Raw genomic sequence first — 19,936 nt, 5'->3', positions numbered from 1 at the left:
AATATTTCACCAAGTTTGGTAATTATACTTACAGGAAATTCAGGAAGGCTATAGACCACTGGTGCTAAAACTTCAGCTACAGTTACTGAAAATATTTTATCAAAGCTAATTAATTATTTATTAAATACATACAAAATAAATGAAGTTCTGCACACATAGAGAGAGAACATAACTTTTATATTATTTCACAAATACATCTTGAACTTATTAACAGAACTTAGTTAAATAAATCTTCGTTAGATAAGCTAAGTTACCACCTAATTCCAGTTTTCTAAATTAAATACTTTCAGAGATATGATTGAAAAAAAAAATAATTAGGAAAACTATTTTGTCTGGAATGAATATAAAAAATAATAATATTAGAGTGAAAAGTAACAAATTTGATGCAATAAAGTAATAATTTTTAGCAAGTTTTTACAACTTAACAAGAAGGTTAAGAAATCATATTATTAATAGACCAACCAGTCATATTTGAAAAATGTTCAAATAAATTATAATTTTATAAGATTATGTTACAAAATAATAAAAATATGAAAGCAAAAAATTGAAGAAAATCCAGAAAAAGCCACGTCTTATCTTAAATCTTAATTACCAACACATAACTTCAATCTTCATCAATCAAAAGGAAAAGTTTCATTCAGCATATTTTTATACATTTTGAAAATTATACGATTATAAATTTTTCTCAGTATGCATATTTTTAAAAATTCTCAAAACTATAATGAAAAATCAGAAAATGATTAATGAAAATTTAGAAAAAGAGGAAAATGATAATAAAAAAAAAACACTGATCCTGACAGGAAGTCTATTGCTCTATAATTGAGATTAAGATAAATGAACTAAGCATTAGAATATTGAATGAAAGCATGGATTCAACTATTGCAGTAAGACCATGTGTAACTATTAAGTTTTCCACATAATGTGGCTGAATTAAGAAGTGGAAAGAGTCAAAAAGCACTTAAATTTCATGCAAAATCAGTTTTTATCGGTTCGAGAAATCATAGGATAAGTAAAATACAAATCAGCATTATTGGCTGCTTTCAAAGTGTTAATTCCAAGAATATAATAAATCTTTAGTTTCTATTTTCTTAACTTTATTACACATTACAAACAATAGAGTTAAATTTTTAGTTACAGTATTACAAAACAATTTGTATATTTTAACAACTAAGATGAATTTTTTTTTTTTAAAAAATATTTAGCTGACACTAAAAGTTTAAATTAAAATTTTCAGTAATCAATAGATTAAATAAATTTTACAGAAATTTCTTTTTAAAGAAAATTATTGAATTTTTTTTCAAAACTTTTTTATTTCCTTAGTTATTTATTTAATTTCGAATATATCAAAACTTACAGCCATGCTCCATTGCTCTTTTGACAGCTTCTCGGTACATATTACCTCGTCCAGTTCGTCCTTGAGGAGTGGCTATTGGTGTAGATCGTACAATCTCAACCTCTTGTGTCATCTCAGCAAACATTAAAACATGCTAGATAAAGATAAGTCAGAACAGTAAAATCATTGTAATAAGCTAAACGAAGGTGATTTGTAATTAACTTATCAATTAAGTTTATAATGGTAGCAATTTCAGTTTCAAAATAATTTTCCTAACCTGGCAACAAATATGAAACTGCATTTAGGCTTACACATAATATTTTGCATATTTTTGATAAATATAACCATTACTCCTGTTACACTGTCACAATGATGCAAGTTTAATGCTTTATAATTATATGTATGGTTAGTGCTATGAATTATTCTAGTCATTGTATACATTATGAGCTCCAAATTTTGGCATAACCAATTTAAAACATAAATGAAAAATATTTTTTTTTGAATTTTTTAAGTAACATAGAGTTTAATCGTAATATATAAATAGGAACTAAAAAATTAACGAAAAGGGCTAACTGGAAATGTAAAATTCCCAGCCACTGCATATATATTTGTGTGTACATATACATTTACATGATTAGTACACAAATGAGAATATCTCCAATAAATTTACGACTCAAGTGTTTTGGTATTCAGGAAAATGGAAAAAACAATTTTCCTCCAAATCACTGCAATATTTGATGAAAGAGTCCTAAACTACTTACTCAACAAAAACCTGTCAAATCTTGTAAGTTAAAAGTCAACGCATACAAGCATTTGAAAGCTTCACCAAACAAATCTTATACTTATGTTATATTACAGAAGAGAAACACTATAATGATGAATATTAAATCAAAATACATGTTGTCAAAAATAATATTTGCACATATATTTTTGAATGTATTATTTTTTTCAAAATTGTATTTAGTATATTGTATAGCAAAATCATTAATTTTTTTTTTTTGAAACAGTAAAAAAAAAAAAAAAATCATATGAACCTGTTCAAAAATATATGAATAAAACTATATATTCAATAAAACTTATTTATTCACCTAATATAAACTTCCCTAAAATAAGCAAAAATAATAAATATTAATGAAGAGGAGAGGGTAACTTACAGTATTTTCTATATAATCATCTTCTCTAGGATTTACACACAGCACCATTCGAATTTTCCCTTCACCTTCAAAGAAGGTTGAAAATAAATGGGTTAGTTTACTGTCTCTATACTGAACTTTCTAAAAGAAAAAAAAAAAATTTTAGAACAAAGAGAAAAGTAGTGTTTAAATATATTTATAAGTACAGTTATAACAAAAGATATAAAAAGGCCTAAGATACTTGAAAGCATTGTATAAGACAAAGCACAAACCAAAAAACAATGAATTTTTAATTAGGGGAAACATTAAACACATTTCTCAAAAATCGAAACATATCTGTTTATTATGTAGGACATAATTTACTTTAAGTTTTGACATCAATATCAACCTCACACTAGTTTACAAATTCAGTTAAAATTATGTGTCATTTATGCGAAGTTCCTTAAAATTATTCAGCTAAGCAAAAGAAATAAATATTTTTACAATTCTTATTTTTTGAAATAATAGATATTTAAATGCTTTGCTTTTTTTTTTTTTTAAATTTTATAATTGTTTAATAAAGTTTTGAGTTTTAGGAACAGCAACCTAGGCCTCAAAAAGTATTTCAATGTTTAGAAAGAATGCACAAGAGTTAAGAGACATTGATATGTTTCTGAAAATTAACATATCTGTGTTTATGTTTAGAAAATATATAAAAAGTATACGAAGAGAACACATCAAATGGCATTACGTTAACGAACAGGTTATGACTGGTTGCAACAATACAATAAAAAATTTACTTATTCTGCAAAATATTTAAAGGTGGTATAAAAAATAAAAAAAAGAGAAAAGATGTTTTGCATATAACTTTAACATTTCTTAATACATTCATAAATGGTATTTTTCCATATGATCTGAAATTTGAGAAAATCTAGTTCTTTTTTTTAATTTTATTTATTAAAATATCATTTAACAGGTTTTTCCTAAAAGCTCTAAGTTAAATTTATTACATATATTAATAAAAACATCAGTGCGATAACTTAGAGCTAAACATTTTATATCAGCCACTTACTTGAGTTGAGCCGTTGGATTTTTGGGAGTTCCGCAATGCTTCAATGCAAGCTCTTAGATGCATCAAAGAACTATTGATATTACCTAAATAAAAAGTTATTTGTTTAAAAAGCGGAGAACAACAGCATTTAAAAAATTTGTTAATAAGATTAATCAATCAAACAATGCTGCATAGCTGTATGGTTCTGTAATTTTTATTTGTTTCAGATTTTTTTTAAAATTTCTTATCTTTATGTCTAGATATTTTCATTCATATTCATTTTAAGCCTTTTTACCAAAAATAAAAATGCATTCAGACTCCATAAATGTCATACTTAGTAAATAATTAATTGCGAACAAACACTAGATTTTGTTTAATCTGGATACAAGAATTAAGTGGTGAAGCCATACTGTAATATGCAGAAACCATTTAACGATCACATAGTACAAGACAATATATAGCAATATTTTTTTAAATAACAAGCACAACTTATAAAACAACAATAAATGATTATTTTGTAACAAAAATCATATACTGTAATGATCGGAAACAATTCATGACACAATCAATTGAAATAAATCTATCAAACATGAACAGCAATATTTTTGTTAACAACACACACAACTTGTTAACAAGATACAAATTATATAATTTTGCTTCTGTACTAAGTTCAATATATAAGTAAAGACTACCTGCTTCACTTTTATTCTTGTGGTTAACAATATTTGTTCTTCGAGCACGTTCACTGCCAGCCAGATCAACGAGAGATAGTTGACTAATAATCACTTTATCATCATCCTAAAAAATGCAATGTTTATGGTATTATAATATATGTGGACTTCGATAGCTATTCAAAGAGAAATATGATAGAAACAGGGGGTGATAGTGACACAAAGGTAAAAAAATTAGGAACAAAAAATAGATATCAAGATGTCCATTTATATACCAAACATGCTTCATATTTAATATAATTTTTTGAACTAGTATTTATAATTAAAATAAATACTAAAGACATATCACACCTTTATAGTGACAAATTCAAGAAAAAACTTACCTTTTACAAGAATCTGCAATACTGGATTTTATAATCACAAGGAATGGAGAAGATTTAACAAGCATTTTTTCCCCCCAAGCTTGTGATGCCAAAAAATTGCAGTTAGTCCTCATTTTAGTGGGAGGTTAGTATTTTTATACGCTAATCAAAATAACTTATAATGTTTATTGTTTGAAAAGGGGCCTGTTCTAAGAAGTAATGTTTTATATAGTTGTTCTGAATGTTATAAGCTAAAACATTATACGGTAGAATGCTCAAGGGTTGAAAAAGAAAGAAGTCAAATTATTTCAAACAAATAAAAGATAACTGAATATTAAAGATAAAACGACATAACTCAAAAATTTATATGCTAACGACAACCAACAAAGATCAATGTGAAACCACTACTTCTTCTTTCTTATCCCCAAAATTAGCAGGGCTAAACAATGTCCATAAAATTCATGACCCGGAGGATGTCGGCCACCAAAAGTGGGTTATTTAGTATGTCTCTCTTGTCCAGTCCAGGATATGTTGGGGAGAAGCCTGCATGTTGTGGCACCTGGGGCAGTTTGGGAAGATTTTAATACTATCCTCGAAGGAAAGATACTTAAGGTGGCAGCTGGTAAGTGCCGTCTGGTTCTTGCGGTTGCACCGAATGTTGAGTGCGCCTCCTGGACGGGTGCTCTGGTACCAGTGATGTTTGGGGAGTACGAGCCAGGAAACATTGTCTTCTTTTTTCTTTTTCGATGCCAGTTCCATGAAGGTGAGTGAATTTTGACTCAAAGTTTCTTCTGTCCCCTCCTTAGCCAGAGTCTCGGCGATATCATTGCCCAGAACCCTAACGTGAGAAGGGATCCACTGGAGACGGACTTCACTCAATCGTGAGAGAATTTTAAGTTGTGAAACCACTAAATGAGTTTATGAATGCAGACCAACTGCAGGATGCTAATACTTTTAAAAATTAGCTAGAAATAAAAATTATAAGTATTAATCTTATTATCTTATTTACCTCTACAATATTTTGGCCCAAATCATCCAAGGGTGCTTGCACAACTCGAATGGTAAATACACTATGGCTTCGACTTGACTCAGAGTTAAGAGCAGTGATGGCAACTTTCCTTCTGACTTGTCCTTTCATGAAAAGTTCCAGAGCCTCATCTACAGTTTTAGCCTCATTTACAGAAGCCTCATAAACATACATATTGTTATTAGAATCCTTGCGAATTTGTTTTGAAGTAAAATTTCTGTAAACAAAGTACACATTTCAGTTTCAAAACACAGTAATATTTTAAGCATATAATACATGCTAAAACAAATACATTTGTCTAAAATTACTGAAATAATTTTATTTTTACAATTAATTTTTGTAAGAAATATTGTGTTTATGTAGTATTTGGTGCTTGAACTGCATTGAAGAAAATTTTTGGTCTACCTGAATATTTATAAAGTATTTGGTTTCATACAATTCTATATTAGAGCTCAAAATTAGGGATGTAAGAAATAGTGATTTCGTTGAATAGCCAAATACAGAATATTTGGTCGAATATAGAATGGTTTTTAAAAAAATTATTAATAAATATTTTTTATATTGAAATAAGTTAGTCATTAAAAATAATTAAAACTTAGATGAATTATTAGTATGGAGTAAAGATTAAAAAAAACTTTAATATTAATATTTAAGAGAATAAAGATAATTAGATATTTTTAAAAAAAACGAAGAAAAAAAAAGCGACTTACAACTATTTTCCCCATGTTTTCAACTTATATAAAAAGTAAAGTTGTAAAGTTTGAAGAAAAATACAAAAAAAATAACTTTTTAATTCTTAAAACAAAGTTAAAGCTAGAAGTAATATTTTCTGGAAAAGAAAAAAAATCTAGAAAACATTAAAAGAGATAATGTCTGTCAGAAACACTGTTAAAAATGCAGCTCTATCATAACAACTCCCATTTAAAAAAATAAAAATAATATATATGTACGAAAACAGAATATTGAAAATCTAATTACAAACAGCAAGACATAGTTTTATTGCAAATTTGTTGCTGTTTGAAAACAAATACAGTACAGAACCCGTAATCCGGAAATCAGAAAACCGGAAAACCAAAAAACCGGAATGAAATTTGATAAATTTTCCCGCCATTTTTTTAAAGAATATTTTTTTTGCTCATAAGATTTTAGGATTTTTTCTTTCTTTTTTGAAAGATGTTTACCTTACCATCATTTTGGAAATAATCATTAATATTCATCGTTTTTTCTTCTTTTTAAGATTATTTCCATTTTTTTTTTTTTTTTTTTAGTTGGGTTTAACAATAAAAAAAACGGCTTTTTGCAGCGATTCAGAAAACCGGAAAAATCACTTATCCGGAATAGCGATGGTCCCGATCGTTCCGGATAATCGGTTCCCTACTGTATAAAGCTTATTGAATTCACTTTTTTTTACCCTAGTAACACCCCACTTCAATATCAAAATGAATTAATTGAAATACACATGAATTAATTTCACAAAACCGAAATTTACCAATGAGTGGGTCAATAAACTAAAAATTTCTTACACTGTATACATTTCTTATTTGTCGAAAAGAAAAAAATAATAAATAAATAAAAGCTGTTGCATTTAGCACTTGAGAAACGAATTTTCTGGAGCTAAAAAAAATTAATCATGCATCTAAGAACAAAGAAAATCATCTTAAAAGAAATTTCAATACCTTTTTCTCAGACTATCATCAGATATATCTTCTAAAAGATCATACACATAGTTATTGTAGATTTCAACATAAGATATGAATACAGAGTATCTCATATCACTACAAATGTCTTCAATTATATTACAATCTGGCATACGGTTATTCCATCTGTTAATATCTCTTCTGCAAATAATAAAGAAACACAATATTTTTTATATTGTTATAACTTTAAGGATTAAAAATTGTCAAATTATAAACAAATTCTGAAATGTAACTCTTTGCATTACATAGTTATATTTGACATTAAAGTTGTTAAGTAAAGGCTTTTAGACACCTTTATTCTTTATCACAGAATTTTTCATTGCGCTCCTAAAATTTTCTCTCATTTTTTAAAATTATTATAAAATTTGACATGCAAACAAAATAGACTTTTCCTTCATGCTCTTCTTTTCAAAACAGATACACAAAATAAGTGAAAAACAAAAATGCTAATACAGTATACTCCCGATTATTTGGTCAATACACGAGTGTAAAACTGAAATTTGAATAATGACTCTTTCTAGTTCTTTAAAGATATTGTTATAATAATTTTAAAGTATTCATTATTTTGTACAAATTATTCATTTTAAGATATGTAGCATGAGTTTTTAATTATATGGGAGAGAGTATGGGAAGTGAAACTCCATTCTACCCAGCATTTTTGTTACCTAACCTACCCTTTTACCACAATAGACTGGATCAGTGTTCTTAGTGGCCTACGAAAAAACTTTGATAAATCTACAGAGTTAGTAAAATGAAAAGAATGTTAGCTAAATAATTTTGCTCTTCCCTTCTTACTGATCTGTATACAATCACCAGCAGAAACTACGAAAACAAATTATACTTTAGAATATCAAGAAGAAAAAAAAGGCAATAAGATTCTTGTAAAATACAAATGTTCGAATCAAGTTAACTCTAGTTTATGGAATGGTACATTAATGGGCTTATTAAATAAATAAAAAATATTTCTGATGAAATCAAATTGCGAATAACAATTAACATAAAACAATACTCAATTCTTATTAGTATTTGTCTGTTCTTCCTAGATCCGTACACATCAAATGCATTTTTGAAAGTGTACAATGCTGTAGTGTAAATGTTCACACAAGCAGATATTATAAAATTTACATTTCTCTATACATTCAAAGTCTAAATTTCGTTTTATTTGTGTTAATAACACTGAACCCTGTCTAGCAATCTACATTACTGCAGAAAAGTGCACCACGTTGTATATTATTCGATACACTCACTGTAAATTATTTCTTTTAAGAAAATTAACAATCCTTTGTAAATTTTTTCAAAAAATAAAATATTTTTTGTATCTTTCTCTATTTACGAACGTGGCAATTTCGCCACCAAATGATGCCTTTTGTCGCGATTTGACCCAATAGCGAGAACCCTGGCCCAGATAGTCAGGAGTCAACGATACAAACACAATAAGCAATGATGTCGAATCAAAAACAGGCATTATATCTCATAAACTAATGTTGTGAATGAAAAAAAAACATTTAACAGCGTAACTCTTAAATGGAAATACTTATTGCATTTTGACAAAATGGCGATAATGAATTGTGAAAATACTTAAGTAAACAGATTAATGACCAATGGAATTACTTGTTTCATTTCATTTAAATATTCAAAGTAATTACCCTGACACTCCTCTTTACAAAGAGTATAAATTTTAATTATAGTGCGGCTTCGAGGAGAACTCCTCCAGACTGAAAGTCTAGGGCAGTCTGCTGCTATGGTAACAAGCGAGAGCACATTTCTAATGGGGTGAAATGGAGGAAAGAAGGTGGTTTACTCACGACGACCTACGCTAAGATAAAAACAAAACTATTTCACCCCTATTCGAAGTGACTTTTCCTCGTAACCATAGAACCCGCCACGAGGCGAGACGTGCGTCTGGAGGAGTTCTCCTGAAAGCCTATAGCACTATACCAATATTTTGATATAATTAAAATTGCTCAAGTAAATAATGTAATGCTGAATTCATTTGTGTTTACATCAGGGTTGGAGTTTTTGCCGGCAAAAAGGGGTTTTTGCCAGGACAGTGGCAAAAACCTGGTAAAAACCGGCAAAAACTGGTAAAAACCGGCAAAAACCAAATTATCTAAATTGCTGATTAAATATTATTACAAAATACTTGAAACAAATTTAAATCAATCATAAGGAATAATAATTTTGATACATTACATGAAAAAATTATTTTTAACATATTAATAATTAATATAATGGTAATAATTTTTAAAAGATTGAAAGTTTGTGATCTCTTTTCATTTTAGAATCCTAAAATAAATGTTTTTTTACAAATAAATAAATATTATTATTTGTATAATATTATTATTTATTATAAAAAATTATTATTTGTACAATAATTAACTACACATATTGATAGATATTTTATGCTTTAAATTATAGTTATATTAATTTAAAATAAGCTCATTTCACTGGGAAAAAAAAAGAATAATCACAAATTTTCCAATCAATAATGTTTTAAACTACTAGAATGATATTATTACATTATCATTTACTTATGGAATAATAATTTTGTTAATTTTTTTGTAATTATTTATATTTATAGTATATATTCCAATTTTAGGAATAATGTTGTATCAAAAATGTGTTTTTGTCCTCTCATCTTGGAAAATATAGGTTTTTGCCCCTTTTTGCCAATTTGCTTGGCAAAAACCTGTTTTTGCCAGGATGGTTTTTACCGGTATTTACCATGGTTTTTTCCACATGCGGCAAAATCTTGCCAACCCTGGTTTACATCAATGCATTGTATTGATATATTTTATGTTATCTAGATTTTTATGTCATTTACATGATTAAATAATAAAATATCTTGTACTGCATTTATTTTTATAAATTTATGTCATTCAAACTGAGCTTCATTTTCAACAACAACTAACCCCTTAGGTTTTGGTGTTCTGGCAACATAACTGGGCTCTTTTAGACGATCTCTAAAGGCTTCTTCTGAAGACTGTATTTCAAATCCATTGACTCTATTAGGTTTAAAAATCTAAAAGAAAGTAAAAACACATAAAAGAAATTTATAAGTTAACCAAGATACTTATCAAATCCTCAAAACTATGTAAGCCAGTCCTATGATTCTTGATTTCATTTTTACTAGACAGGATAATTGAAAGACATTCTAATAATTCTAAATATATTTATATATATTCATTCCAGGGTGAGAAATTAGGAAAATTTAGAAATTTAGTCACTAGTTTTGAAAACAGTAAATAAAAGGTTTTACTACTCCTGAAACATTTTTCCAGGGTGCGTAGCCAAATTATTCAACAAAAAATAAGCACCTTTTAAGCACTTTTCACGCACTGAAACAATATTTTTAAGCACTTTAAAAAAATATCATAACTAGGCAGGGTTGGAAAGTTTTTGACAATTGGGGGCTTCATCTGGTTTTAACCATCATGCCAAAAAAAGAAAAAAAAAACCTTTGGCATTGTGTTTGACAATTGTGTCAAAAATCTTGAAGTTTTGAATCCTGTAAAACGAATGGCGATTTCATATGCTACGGACTGACAGTACGTCGAAATAGATTGGGGTTGAATTAATTAGAAAAACATTGAATAGAACAATGTGAACTGTGTCTTTTTGCATAATTCGTAATGAAAATCAACATGGTAAAGGAAAAATGGAAAAATCTTATTTTGAAAAAGGGGAAATTAAGCACTTTTTAAAAACATCCAATGAAAAAAGCACCTTTAAGGGCTTTTAAAAAACAAAAATTAAAAATAAGCACCTTTAAGCACTTTAAAAAAAGCTATGCACCCTGTTTTCTCAAGTTTGTTCATACAACTCTAATTATACATTAAAAATAATAATAATAATACAAAACAGATTTTACAAATATCAACTTTATGAAAAACTTTCATTAAACAAATTCAATTGAAGACAGATTTTAGAGATGTTGATGTTTCTCATCTTCTCCATCTCAGTAATTATTCGTAAGATTTTGATAGCATTTTTTATCTTCCCATTTAAAGTTAAGACTTCTAATAAGCATACTTTTTTCACTTCATTTTCAAGAAGTTAAAAGTATATTATATAGGCAACAATTACTCTGCAATATGAACTCTCCTAACCTTCATCAGTTAACATGCACATTCAAAATTATTATATCTACTGATAGACAAAAGTAGAATTTCAAAGCAAGAAAAAGTTATATTTGAGCTATCAAGGCTTTTTACTAGGACTGATCAAACAGCTGCATCAAGGAAAAGCAACCATATAATTTGATACTCAAAATTCTTATTTTTTTCCTTCAGCCATTAATAAAAAGAAAAAATTGTTATAATATTTAAAGTTTAGTTATAATTTTGCCTGCATTTAATTGATGCCTTGCCTATTATGTTTGAACACTCAAACTCCTAAATTCTATTTTCTGAGTAACTACTATTGTTAATTTTAAGATTTCACTAAATTCTTTGAGGTCTTCTGGTGCTGCTATGGATCGCCACCACGCCTACCTTTTTGAATCCTTTTTTACTTTTGCTAAGAGATCACGTGCGCACACTTAGAGCATTCTGTATTCTCCGGATGCCCCCTGACGGGGTTAAGTTCTGATAATCTTGCCTGCATATATCCGATGGCAGGCTAATTATTTAAAAAGTTTTGCAATGTATTCCGCTTTATGCATCCTTAGGGATGCAACAGAACTTATTTTTTGCAGCCCCTTAATGATTTTCGGCATATTTAACACTGCAAGCACCTTAAATACAAACTTTTAAGTAAAAGGGTTTCTGTAAAATTATTTTACAATCAAACCATAAAAATCCCATTAACTAAACTATTAAAACTAAAAGCAAAATATAAAGGATTACATATTTTTCAGCTTGATAATCAGAAATGCTGTTGAATATAACATCTAAAGACCTCGGCAACAAGCCACCATCTTCAGGAGTTCCAGTCATTGTGTAAGTCTTTCCTGAAGAAGTTACACCATAGGTGAATAAAAGTCCTGAAATTAGAGAATCACAAACTATTTAGTTTTTATGCATCATCAAATAGGACTTTCATGTACCAAATTAGTGCCTCCCCCCGCTTTATTGAGTAAAACCAAATAAATTGTTTACTTTTATAAGCAAAAATGTATTTAAATGTCTTTAAAAAAAATTATTGTACTAAAAAAAAGAGAAGAAAAAAAACATGCTAAAATTTTTTCGGAGAAATTTTGATTTATAAAAAGATTTGTTCTGAGGATGGGTTGGATTAACTTATTGTATAAATTATTTTACACATTTTTATTTATAATTTTTAATATTTTCTACAAAAAGATAGTTTAATGTCAAAACAATTCAAGAGCATTGATTGATCACTTATAATTTTACATGTATGTAATTTATAAATACTTCATATATAATATTAATAATTACCCTCACACCAAAAACTACAGGATTTTTTCAAGACAAATAAAACCAAGGTTAAAACTGGATTAAACCGTTAAATGTCAAAACTTACAAACTCTAATGATTACAAAGAAAATTCATGAAATTGCCCAACACAATTGTTTCATTTTTAAAACAAAATCTAAATGTCTAGCTGCTACTGTAGTAATTATTCAATAAAACATTAAACTTATTTAATCATGGTATATCATTTTCCCAGAGGAAAATTTTCTTCTTAGTAAAGCGTTTAATAAAATATGTCTCAATAAATCGAAAAAACCACTTCTGGTACTGTGGTGATTGTGAGCCCAAGTCAAATTCCAGATAATTTCATAAGTTTAAAAAAAAAAAAAAAAAAAAGTTTAAATTGAAAAATTAGAAAAAAATTTAAAGAAGTTTTTTTTTTTCTTTTTCTCAATATTTCTTAGTTTGCTCAAAATATATTTAAAGTTTTACATATACCTATACCATTTACACATACCAATGATAACCTGGAGAAGTAATTAAAATTTACAAATACGTCTTTCTTTCTTGAGATTATGATTATAATAATTATTTACTAAAATAAAAAAATGAATATTAATCATGAGTATAAGCTTATAAAGTATCTGGCTCTTTCCCTTACAAGCAAATAAAATGAACTGTGCTTTTAAGTTCTACCTTTGAAAATTCGATTTCCGGAAACTTCTGTGATAAATGATTTTTTTAAACGTCTGGATCACGGTTAGTGAAAAATCCGAAAGTCCAGATTTTTTCCGGAGCACAATCAGCCCTGACTGAATGTCCTAATTTTGACTTACTAGTTTTATTATTTTTCTTAAAAATAGAAAGATGGTGAAATTTTCTTTCATGCCTCATTAGTACACACATTATTACAAAATTAAGATTAATTTTAAAAATATAGACAAATCCTGCAAAATTAAATTTTTGTTTATGCATTATTATTACAAGAAATTAAAATCTTACCATTGTAACCTTGTAGAAGATCTTGTACTAAAGGCAGTGCAACATGATCAAAGAGCTCCTTTTGAGTTGTTTCCTCCCCAAAAACATAAGAAAAGGAATGCTGAAAAAGGCAAGAAATAATTAGAGAAAATTAGCAGGCTGTTTACAATGACTATCGGAAAACTTTTATTAAAGACATTCAACTCTCTTTGATTACAAAAGTAATTAAATTTAGAAGAAAATATTAACCATCTCTTCAAAAAAAAAAAAAAAAAATACCCCGTAAATGTAAGCAGAATTCATTAAATTTGGAGTTGTTATTCAGAGTTGGATTCAAACATTTTCTGTTTCCAACTTCACAGCTCTGATCAAGACAATGAAATAAACTGAATATATATAATAAACTGAAAAACATAAACCTACAAAATTAAGTCCGACAAAAAAAATTTTAAAGCCCCAGAAAAATCCAAAATTTTAGTGTAAGGATAAAAATTAACTATTATAAATAAGAAGTATTTATAAATAAACACATGTATAAAATTATAAATGATCAATCAATTATGTTCTTGAATTATTTTGATATTAAACTCTTCTTTTGACAATTACTGTCAATAACCCAAATATATGTGTAGAAAATAGTAAATAATTAGAAAAAAAATAAGTAAAATTTAAATTTATCCAATCTGGTCATTTGTAAAAATATTTGAAATCAAAATACGTAAGCCATCAGCTTAATTAAAAGAAAAGAAAAAAAAACACTTAACAGCCATCTTCTTTATTATATCTAAAATCATTTTCATTTACTCCCATTTTAACTCCTCCTTTCCCTAAAGCATGCAACTACAAAACTTTCCCCAAAGCATGTCCTTTGTACTCCAAATTCATTTTCCTGTTTTGTATGAATAAGACCGATATTTAAAACTATTCTTTCAATTGATGCTGAGCTGCATAGTGCAGAAAGTAGAGATACTAAAGCTATTGTAACATAATAAAAAAACATGGTACTAGGAAGTTTATTTTAATAACTATAAAATAGTGATTTAGTAAAACCATTGAATTCATTAATTGAAAAAACTATTAACTAATTTAAACATTAACAATTTTTATAAATTTTAATTAGTTCATTAATCAGTGAACTTAATAAACTAAGAATTTTAACTCTTTTTTTCAAAAAAATAAAAATTTTGGAAAATAAAATTTATAAATAAAAAAAATCATTTGATTTTACACAATTCTTGAAACAAGCATACGTATTATAAAATAGAAATTAAAATAGATTGAAATAGTAATAATTTATTCAATAAACTAATATAAATAGTAATAATTAAATTTAAGGTCTTATTAACTAAAGAAATTCATACTAATAAATATACATTTGACATGTTTTTTTAACAAGAAAAAATTTTGTAAAGCAACACATTTTTAGACAAAAAATTTTGTAGAAATTTTTTTAGACCAAAAATTTCCCCATGGCTGCCTGAATTTCCTTTTGTGTGGCTATACATATTCTACTTACCTGAATATAATTAATAATAACAAATATTGAGAATTAATAAAAAAAATTATACAGTGAGATCAGATAATTATTGGAGAACGCTTTAATTTAATTTAATCAACAAAAAATCTGCCTAAATTACAACATAAAAGAATTAAAATCAATATTTATATCAATAATAAACAACTCATAGTTATGACTTATAATATAAACCAAATAGTTATAATAAGGGTCTTAAAGTATGAAGATTTTCATTAGAAAAACCATTAATAGTTTCAATAATTTTTGCAACATTTTTCAAATATGATATATGATAAATCATAATTATATTTGTATATAATGGTACATGATTTAGTATCTAATAAAATGTCTTCTTCTTGGACATTACAGACTATGACAGGCCAAGGCCGTCCCACTAAGTATTTGTCATCTTGATCTATTCTGTGCCATGGCCTTCCAGTTAGTTATTCCTATTATCTTTAGGTCCCTCAACTGCATCAAGCCACCTATTACTTTACAAAATGAAACTGAATGATAAAGAAATATATTTAGAATAAATTTAAACTGATGAAAAATCAGTATAATACAACTAAAGACTCATAATAAAATATCAAATAAATCTAGTACTCAAATAAAAATAATTCTTTTTAAATCCATGAGTTTTTTTTAAAAAAAATAAGTTGATTCTACAATTTAAATCAATGAACTCTGGCACCAAAAATATGCTTCTGTATCAATATGGCCCATATTTACTAGATAAAAAAATATATACAGTACAGAACCCGTTATCCGGAAATCAGAAAACCGGAAAACCGGAACGAAATTTGATAAATTTTCCCGCTATTTTTAAAAAAAATAAATTTTTTTTCCTCATAAGATTTTAGGATTTTTCTTTCTTTTTTGAAAGATGTTTACCCTAGCATCATTTTGGAAATAATCATTAGTGTATTAATTCGTTTTTTCAAGATTATTTCCAAATATTTTTTTTTATTTGGGTTTAACAGTAAAAAAACGACTTTCTGTAGCGATTCAGTAAAACGGAAAAATCAGTTATCCGGAATAGCGATGGTCCCGATCGTTCCGGATAATCGGTTTCCTACTGTACTAACATATTAATTTTATGCAAATGAATAAAGACATATTTTGAATATAAATAAAACAGTAATATACTCACTACACTGGTTTTTCCTTTAGAAAGGGAATTTGTTCCTGATAACACAACAGTTTTATTATCTCGTCGTGTTAGACACACTGGATCAGAACCGAACAATGGACGAATGCGACAATAGACAACAATAGGATCCTTGTTTGGAGATGCAAATCTAGCCGGCGTTTTTCGACCAGGTGTTTTAGGACGGCTAAAACCAAATTAAAAACGAAGTTTAAAATTGAATGTTACATTAGTAGAGTAACATAAGTTGTCTGACAGAAGTTAAAAATCAGACTTAAAATTGCAAAAAGGGAAAAACAAAGAGAAACCATGAGAAATATAAACAAAAATTAATAAATTACATAGTTTAGTATTTTCAAATATGCGCCGGAATTAGTGAACACTAGTGTTTTCCTTTAGTTTTTTTAGAAGGGTGCCCCAACCCGCCTGCGCTTTTAACCCTGTAAATGCGCCATCCTTGCCCTTTTTATAGAAATAAACCACCATCCCTTTAGAACGCTGTATTTTTATTTTATTTTTTCATGAAAAGGTTCTTTTTTAACCACCTACTTTAATAAAAAGTCCATTTCAGATTCATTTAGCTATTGCTAATTATTTATTCTGAAAACTAACATTAAACTTCAGAATCTAAGAATTTTCTAATCTAAATATCTACTCACATTTTGAATCAGAGAACTCTTACTCCTTCTCTTTCCTTCTATTCATAAACAAGGCCCATGCTAAGAACTTCAAATTACTAACCATAACTATTCAGCCACAGATCACAATAAGGAAATCTAAAAACTAGGGTGACCTGGGGTAATTCCTGATCAAAAAATGCTAACATCTATTTTGTAAGAAAACTATTAAAGATAGAATTATAATATTTACTGGAAGTTTGAGGCTATAGGAGATGAGTTCTAGGTTACCTTGTTTTGTTTGAAAATCTAATTAGAATTTAAAATATTTTAAATTTTTAGTGATCAGGAATTACCCCTTCTCTTGATCCTTTCTGGGGTACCTAATTCCTGATCACTTTTGGGGTAATTACTGATCACCAGTTTTAATCATAAAGGGGCTGTTTAAAAATAATTATACAGTGGTAATAACAAATAAGACATCAAGATCAAACAAATAAATCAAAAATATATGTTTAAGCAGCTAATAAAACGATTTATGTAAAAAGCAAAAATAAAGGTTAACACTTTAAATTTTCCAAAAATCTTTGTATCGTGCAGGCAAGCAGCCAAGCTTTTCAGGCAAGCAGCCAACTCATTCTTATGTTCTGCTGGAATATAAGAAAGAGTTTCCACATGGGTTACTTTTGCTGGATTTTGTAACTTTATTAAGGGAGAGTGTAAAGTTAAGTAAAGTATGTCAACAGCTCTGGCAGCAGCTCTCACACTGAAATTTTCAATCATTAAAAGAAATTTACTAATTAAGAAATTTTAATTACTAGAGCTGATTTTGCTTTCTAGAAGCTTAGTATCCTTTTTAGGCTTATAATTTCTCACCATATTTATATTAGGCTAATTTATAAACTTAAAAATTATTCTAACAATGTACACGCCTAAAATTAAGATAGAAGCTAGGTAAGACAAATCGGAACACATTAATCTAGCATACGGTTAAAAACAAACTTTGTGATTAAATTGAGTTAAAATATATTTTATAGTCATTCCTCTTGATAAATATGAACTGTTACTTAAGAAAAGACAATTAGCTTATTTTAATACTATTTATGAAAAGAAATGACAATGATCAGGAATTACCCCAGTGATCAATAATTATCCCATCTGTAGGGGGCAACATTTGATATAGTTTCCTACAATCAATTATAATGTTTACAGTAGATGTGAAACAATTAAACAAGAGCTTACACTACTTTCATATCAAAGAAAAAGAAAGTAACTCAAAATATTTATTATTAAGAGAAGGAGGGAGATCTTTGCAGAAATGTGCACTTTTTGAAACCCATTTTTGAAATGGAAAATACAGAAAGCAGTTTAAAGAGATACTTATTTTGTTAGATTAAACAAGAAACTAAACTAAGAACTTAAGTAAATGTAGTTATACCTTAGTAAAGTGTACAAGCATTCTTGTCCATATCTCAAATTTAGAAAAAAATTATTTTTTTAAAATAAAACTTAGGTGATCATTATTTACCCCAGAAACAGAGTGATCCTGATTGATATTCAAGTTCAGAAATTAAGTGCAACTCTTCCTTATGTTTTATATTGTATAAATTTATAATAAAAGTATACATTTAGTTTATTGTGTTAGAATTAAATTGAGTCACGGGTTTTAGGAGAATGTTTTTGTTTGTTTTCTGGCGCGAACACTAAATTAACGTAAAAACATTTCTAAACATTTTTGTAACTGAAATTTCACACAAGATAGGAGAATCTAAAAGTTCTCAATATAAAAATTGTTTTACACTTTGGTAATAAACAATTAAATCTATTTTAATACATAATAATAAATACAATAACCCATCATAAATTGAAAATGATTAAAAAATCTAAAAATCACTAACTTGGGCTTCATTATAATTAGAAATTTTTAAAATCTCTTACGACTTCAAAATATTCGACAAACAAGAATTACTTAAAACACCATATTTTAATACAACAGTTGTTTATTATCAGCTTTGATTTTCAAATTAAAATCGGCGGAATTATGGGAACAACGAAAGTCACAGTGATTTTAACATTCATAAATGCGGTTAAGAAAATAAATAAATATTTTAAGCAGTTTAAGAACTATTCTCACTGCGTACAAAGCATTGCACGTCTGCACGTTCTGAGATATGAATGAGAACCTGATTGGAGAAAATATATTTACCTCCCAAAAACTCACCAATCAGGTTCTCATTATCTAGCAACTTTTTCTCATACAGCGGGAATGGCTCTTGAGAAGGATATTTTTTTTTATTCATAGATAATTCATTTTATTAAATTAATTTTAAATACCATAAAAATCGCTTTTTACATTTTAAGAAACATTGATTATTACGAAAACATTCGCCCTGCAAGCGATCACCAACCATACACAAAGAATAACCTGATTAGTCGGCGGACCCTAAAATAATGTCGCTTCGGCGCATTAAATATCCGTTATCGGCGCATTAAATAGGCATTGAAAGGTTATTCGCGATCGCAACACTCGAATACGCCATCTGGGGAGAGACCGGTTTCATGCCTTTAGCCCTTCTCCCTTCCCTCTCTTCCTCTTTTCAGTTGTATAGGAATGTACTACGATAATTTGCTTTTTTTTAATATTTTTCCTTTTTATTTAATAAAACTATTTTTTAAAATTTCTATGATACTTTTCTTTAGAACTATGTTTAATGTAGTTTCCAGTTCCATATAGTTTTTCAAGTTAAAAGATTTTAATCTATGTGAAAATCAAGAGAGAAACTAACATACTTCCTTCCTCTATGACTTTCCACACGCTAATGGGGAAAGCATGTGAAGTGTTGCCATAGGAAAAGAGTTCTGCTCTACGCCACCTGCAGCCCATTTCGATCGCCAATTGCTATCGAGGGTGAATACATTATTGATTAAATATGAAATCAACAAACAGCAAATGTATCAAACGGCATTACTTTCCAGTCCACCTATAATGCTTTAGGCCATACTAAATTAAAGCAGCAAGCTATTTATTTTCGGGTGAATTTCTT

The 19,936-nt window shown here is 27.9% G+C and overlaps 1 protein-coding gene across 1 annotated transcript in view; it reads right to left on the bottom strand.

The window, feature by feature from the left end:
- The window catches only part of pav (kinesin family member pavarotti), a 53,745-nt gene extending 34,789 nt beyond the window's left edge, over positions 1–18,956 (bottom strand). The window contains exons 1-12 of the mRNA XM_087161367.1: positions 18,791–18,956; positions 16,279–16,462; positions 13,631–13,730; positions 12,101–12,237; positions 10,166–10,275; positions 7,233–7,394; positions 5,539–5,773; positions 4,189–4,294; positions 3,518–3,600; positions 2,488–2,607; positions 1,355–1,487; positions 33–85 (exon numbers count right to left, since the gene is read on the bottom strand). Of these exons, the coding sequence (XP_087017493.1) occupies positions 33–85; positions 1,355–1,487; positions 2,488–2,607; positions 3,518–3,600; positions 4,189–4,294; positions 5,539–5,773; positions 7,233–7,394; positions 10,166–10,275; positions 12,101–12,237; positions 13,631–13,730; positions 16,279–16,462; positions 18,791–18,801 (1,434 nt within the window). The 5' untranslated portion in view covers positions 18,802–18,956. The remainder of the gene's footprint in view (positions 1–32; positions 86–1,354; positions 1,488–2,487; positions 2,608–3,517; positions 3,601–4,188; positions 4,295–5,538; positions 5,774–7,232; positions 7,395–10,165; positions 10,276–12,100; positions 12,238–13,630; positions 13,731–16,278; positions 16,463–18,790) is intronic.
- Between the last annotated feature and the right edge of the window lie 980 nt (positions 18,957–19,936).

This window comes from Parasteatoda tepidariorum, chromosome 4, assembly GCF_982258835.1.
Source record: "Parasteatoda tepidariorum strain Cologne lab strain chromosome 4, Ptep-v5.0, whole genome shotgun sequence".
Classification (NCBI taxonomy): domain Eukaryota; kingdom Metazoa; phylum Arthropoda; class Arachnida; order Araneae; family Theridiidae; genus Parasteatoda; species Parasteatoda tepidariorum.
The sequence above is the reverse complement of the archived record's forward strand: the minus strand, read 5'-3'. Positions and strand labels throughout refer to the sequence as shown.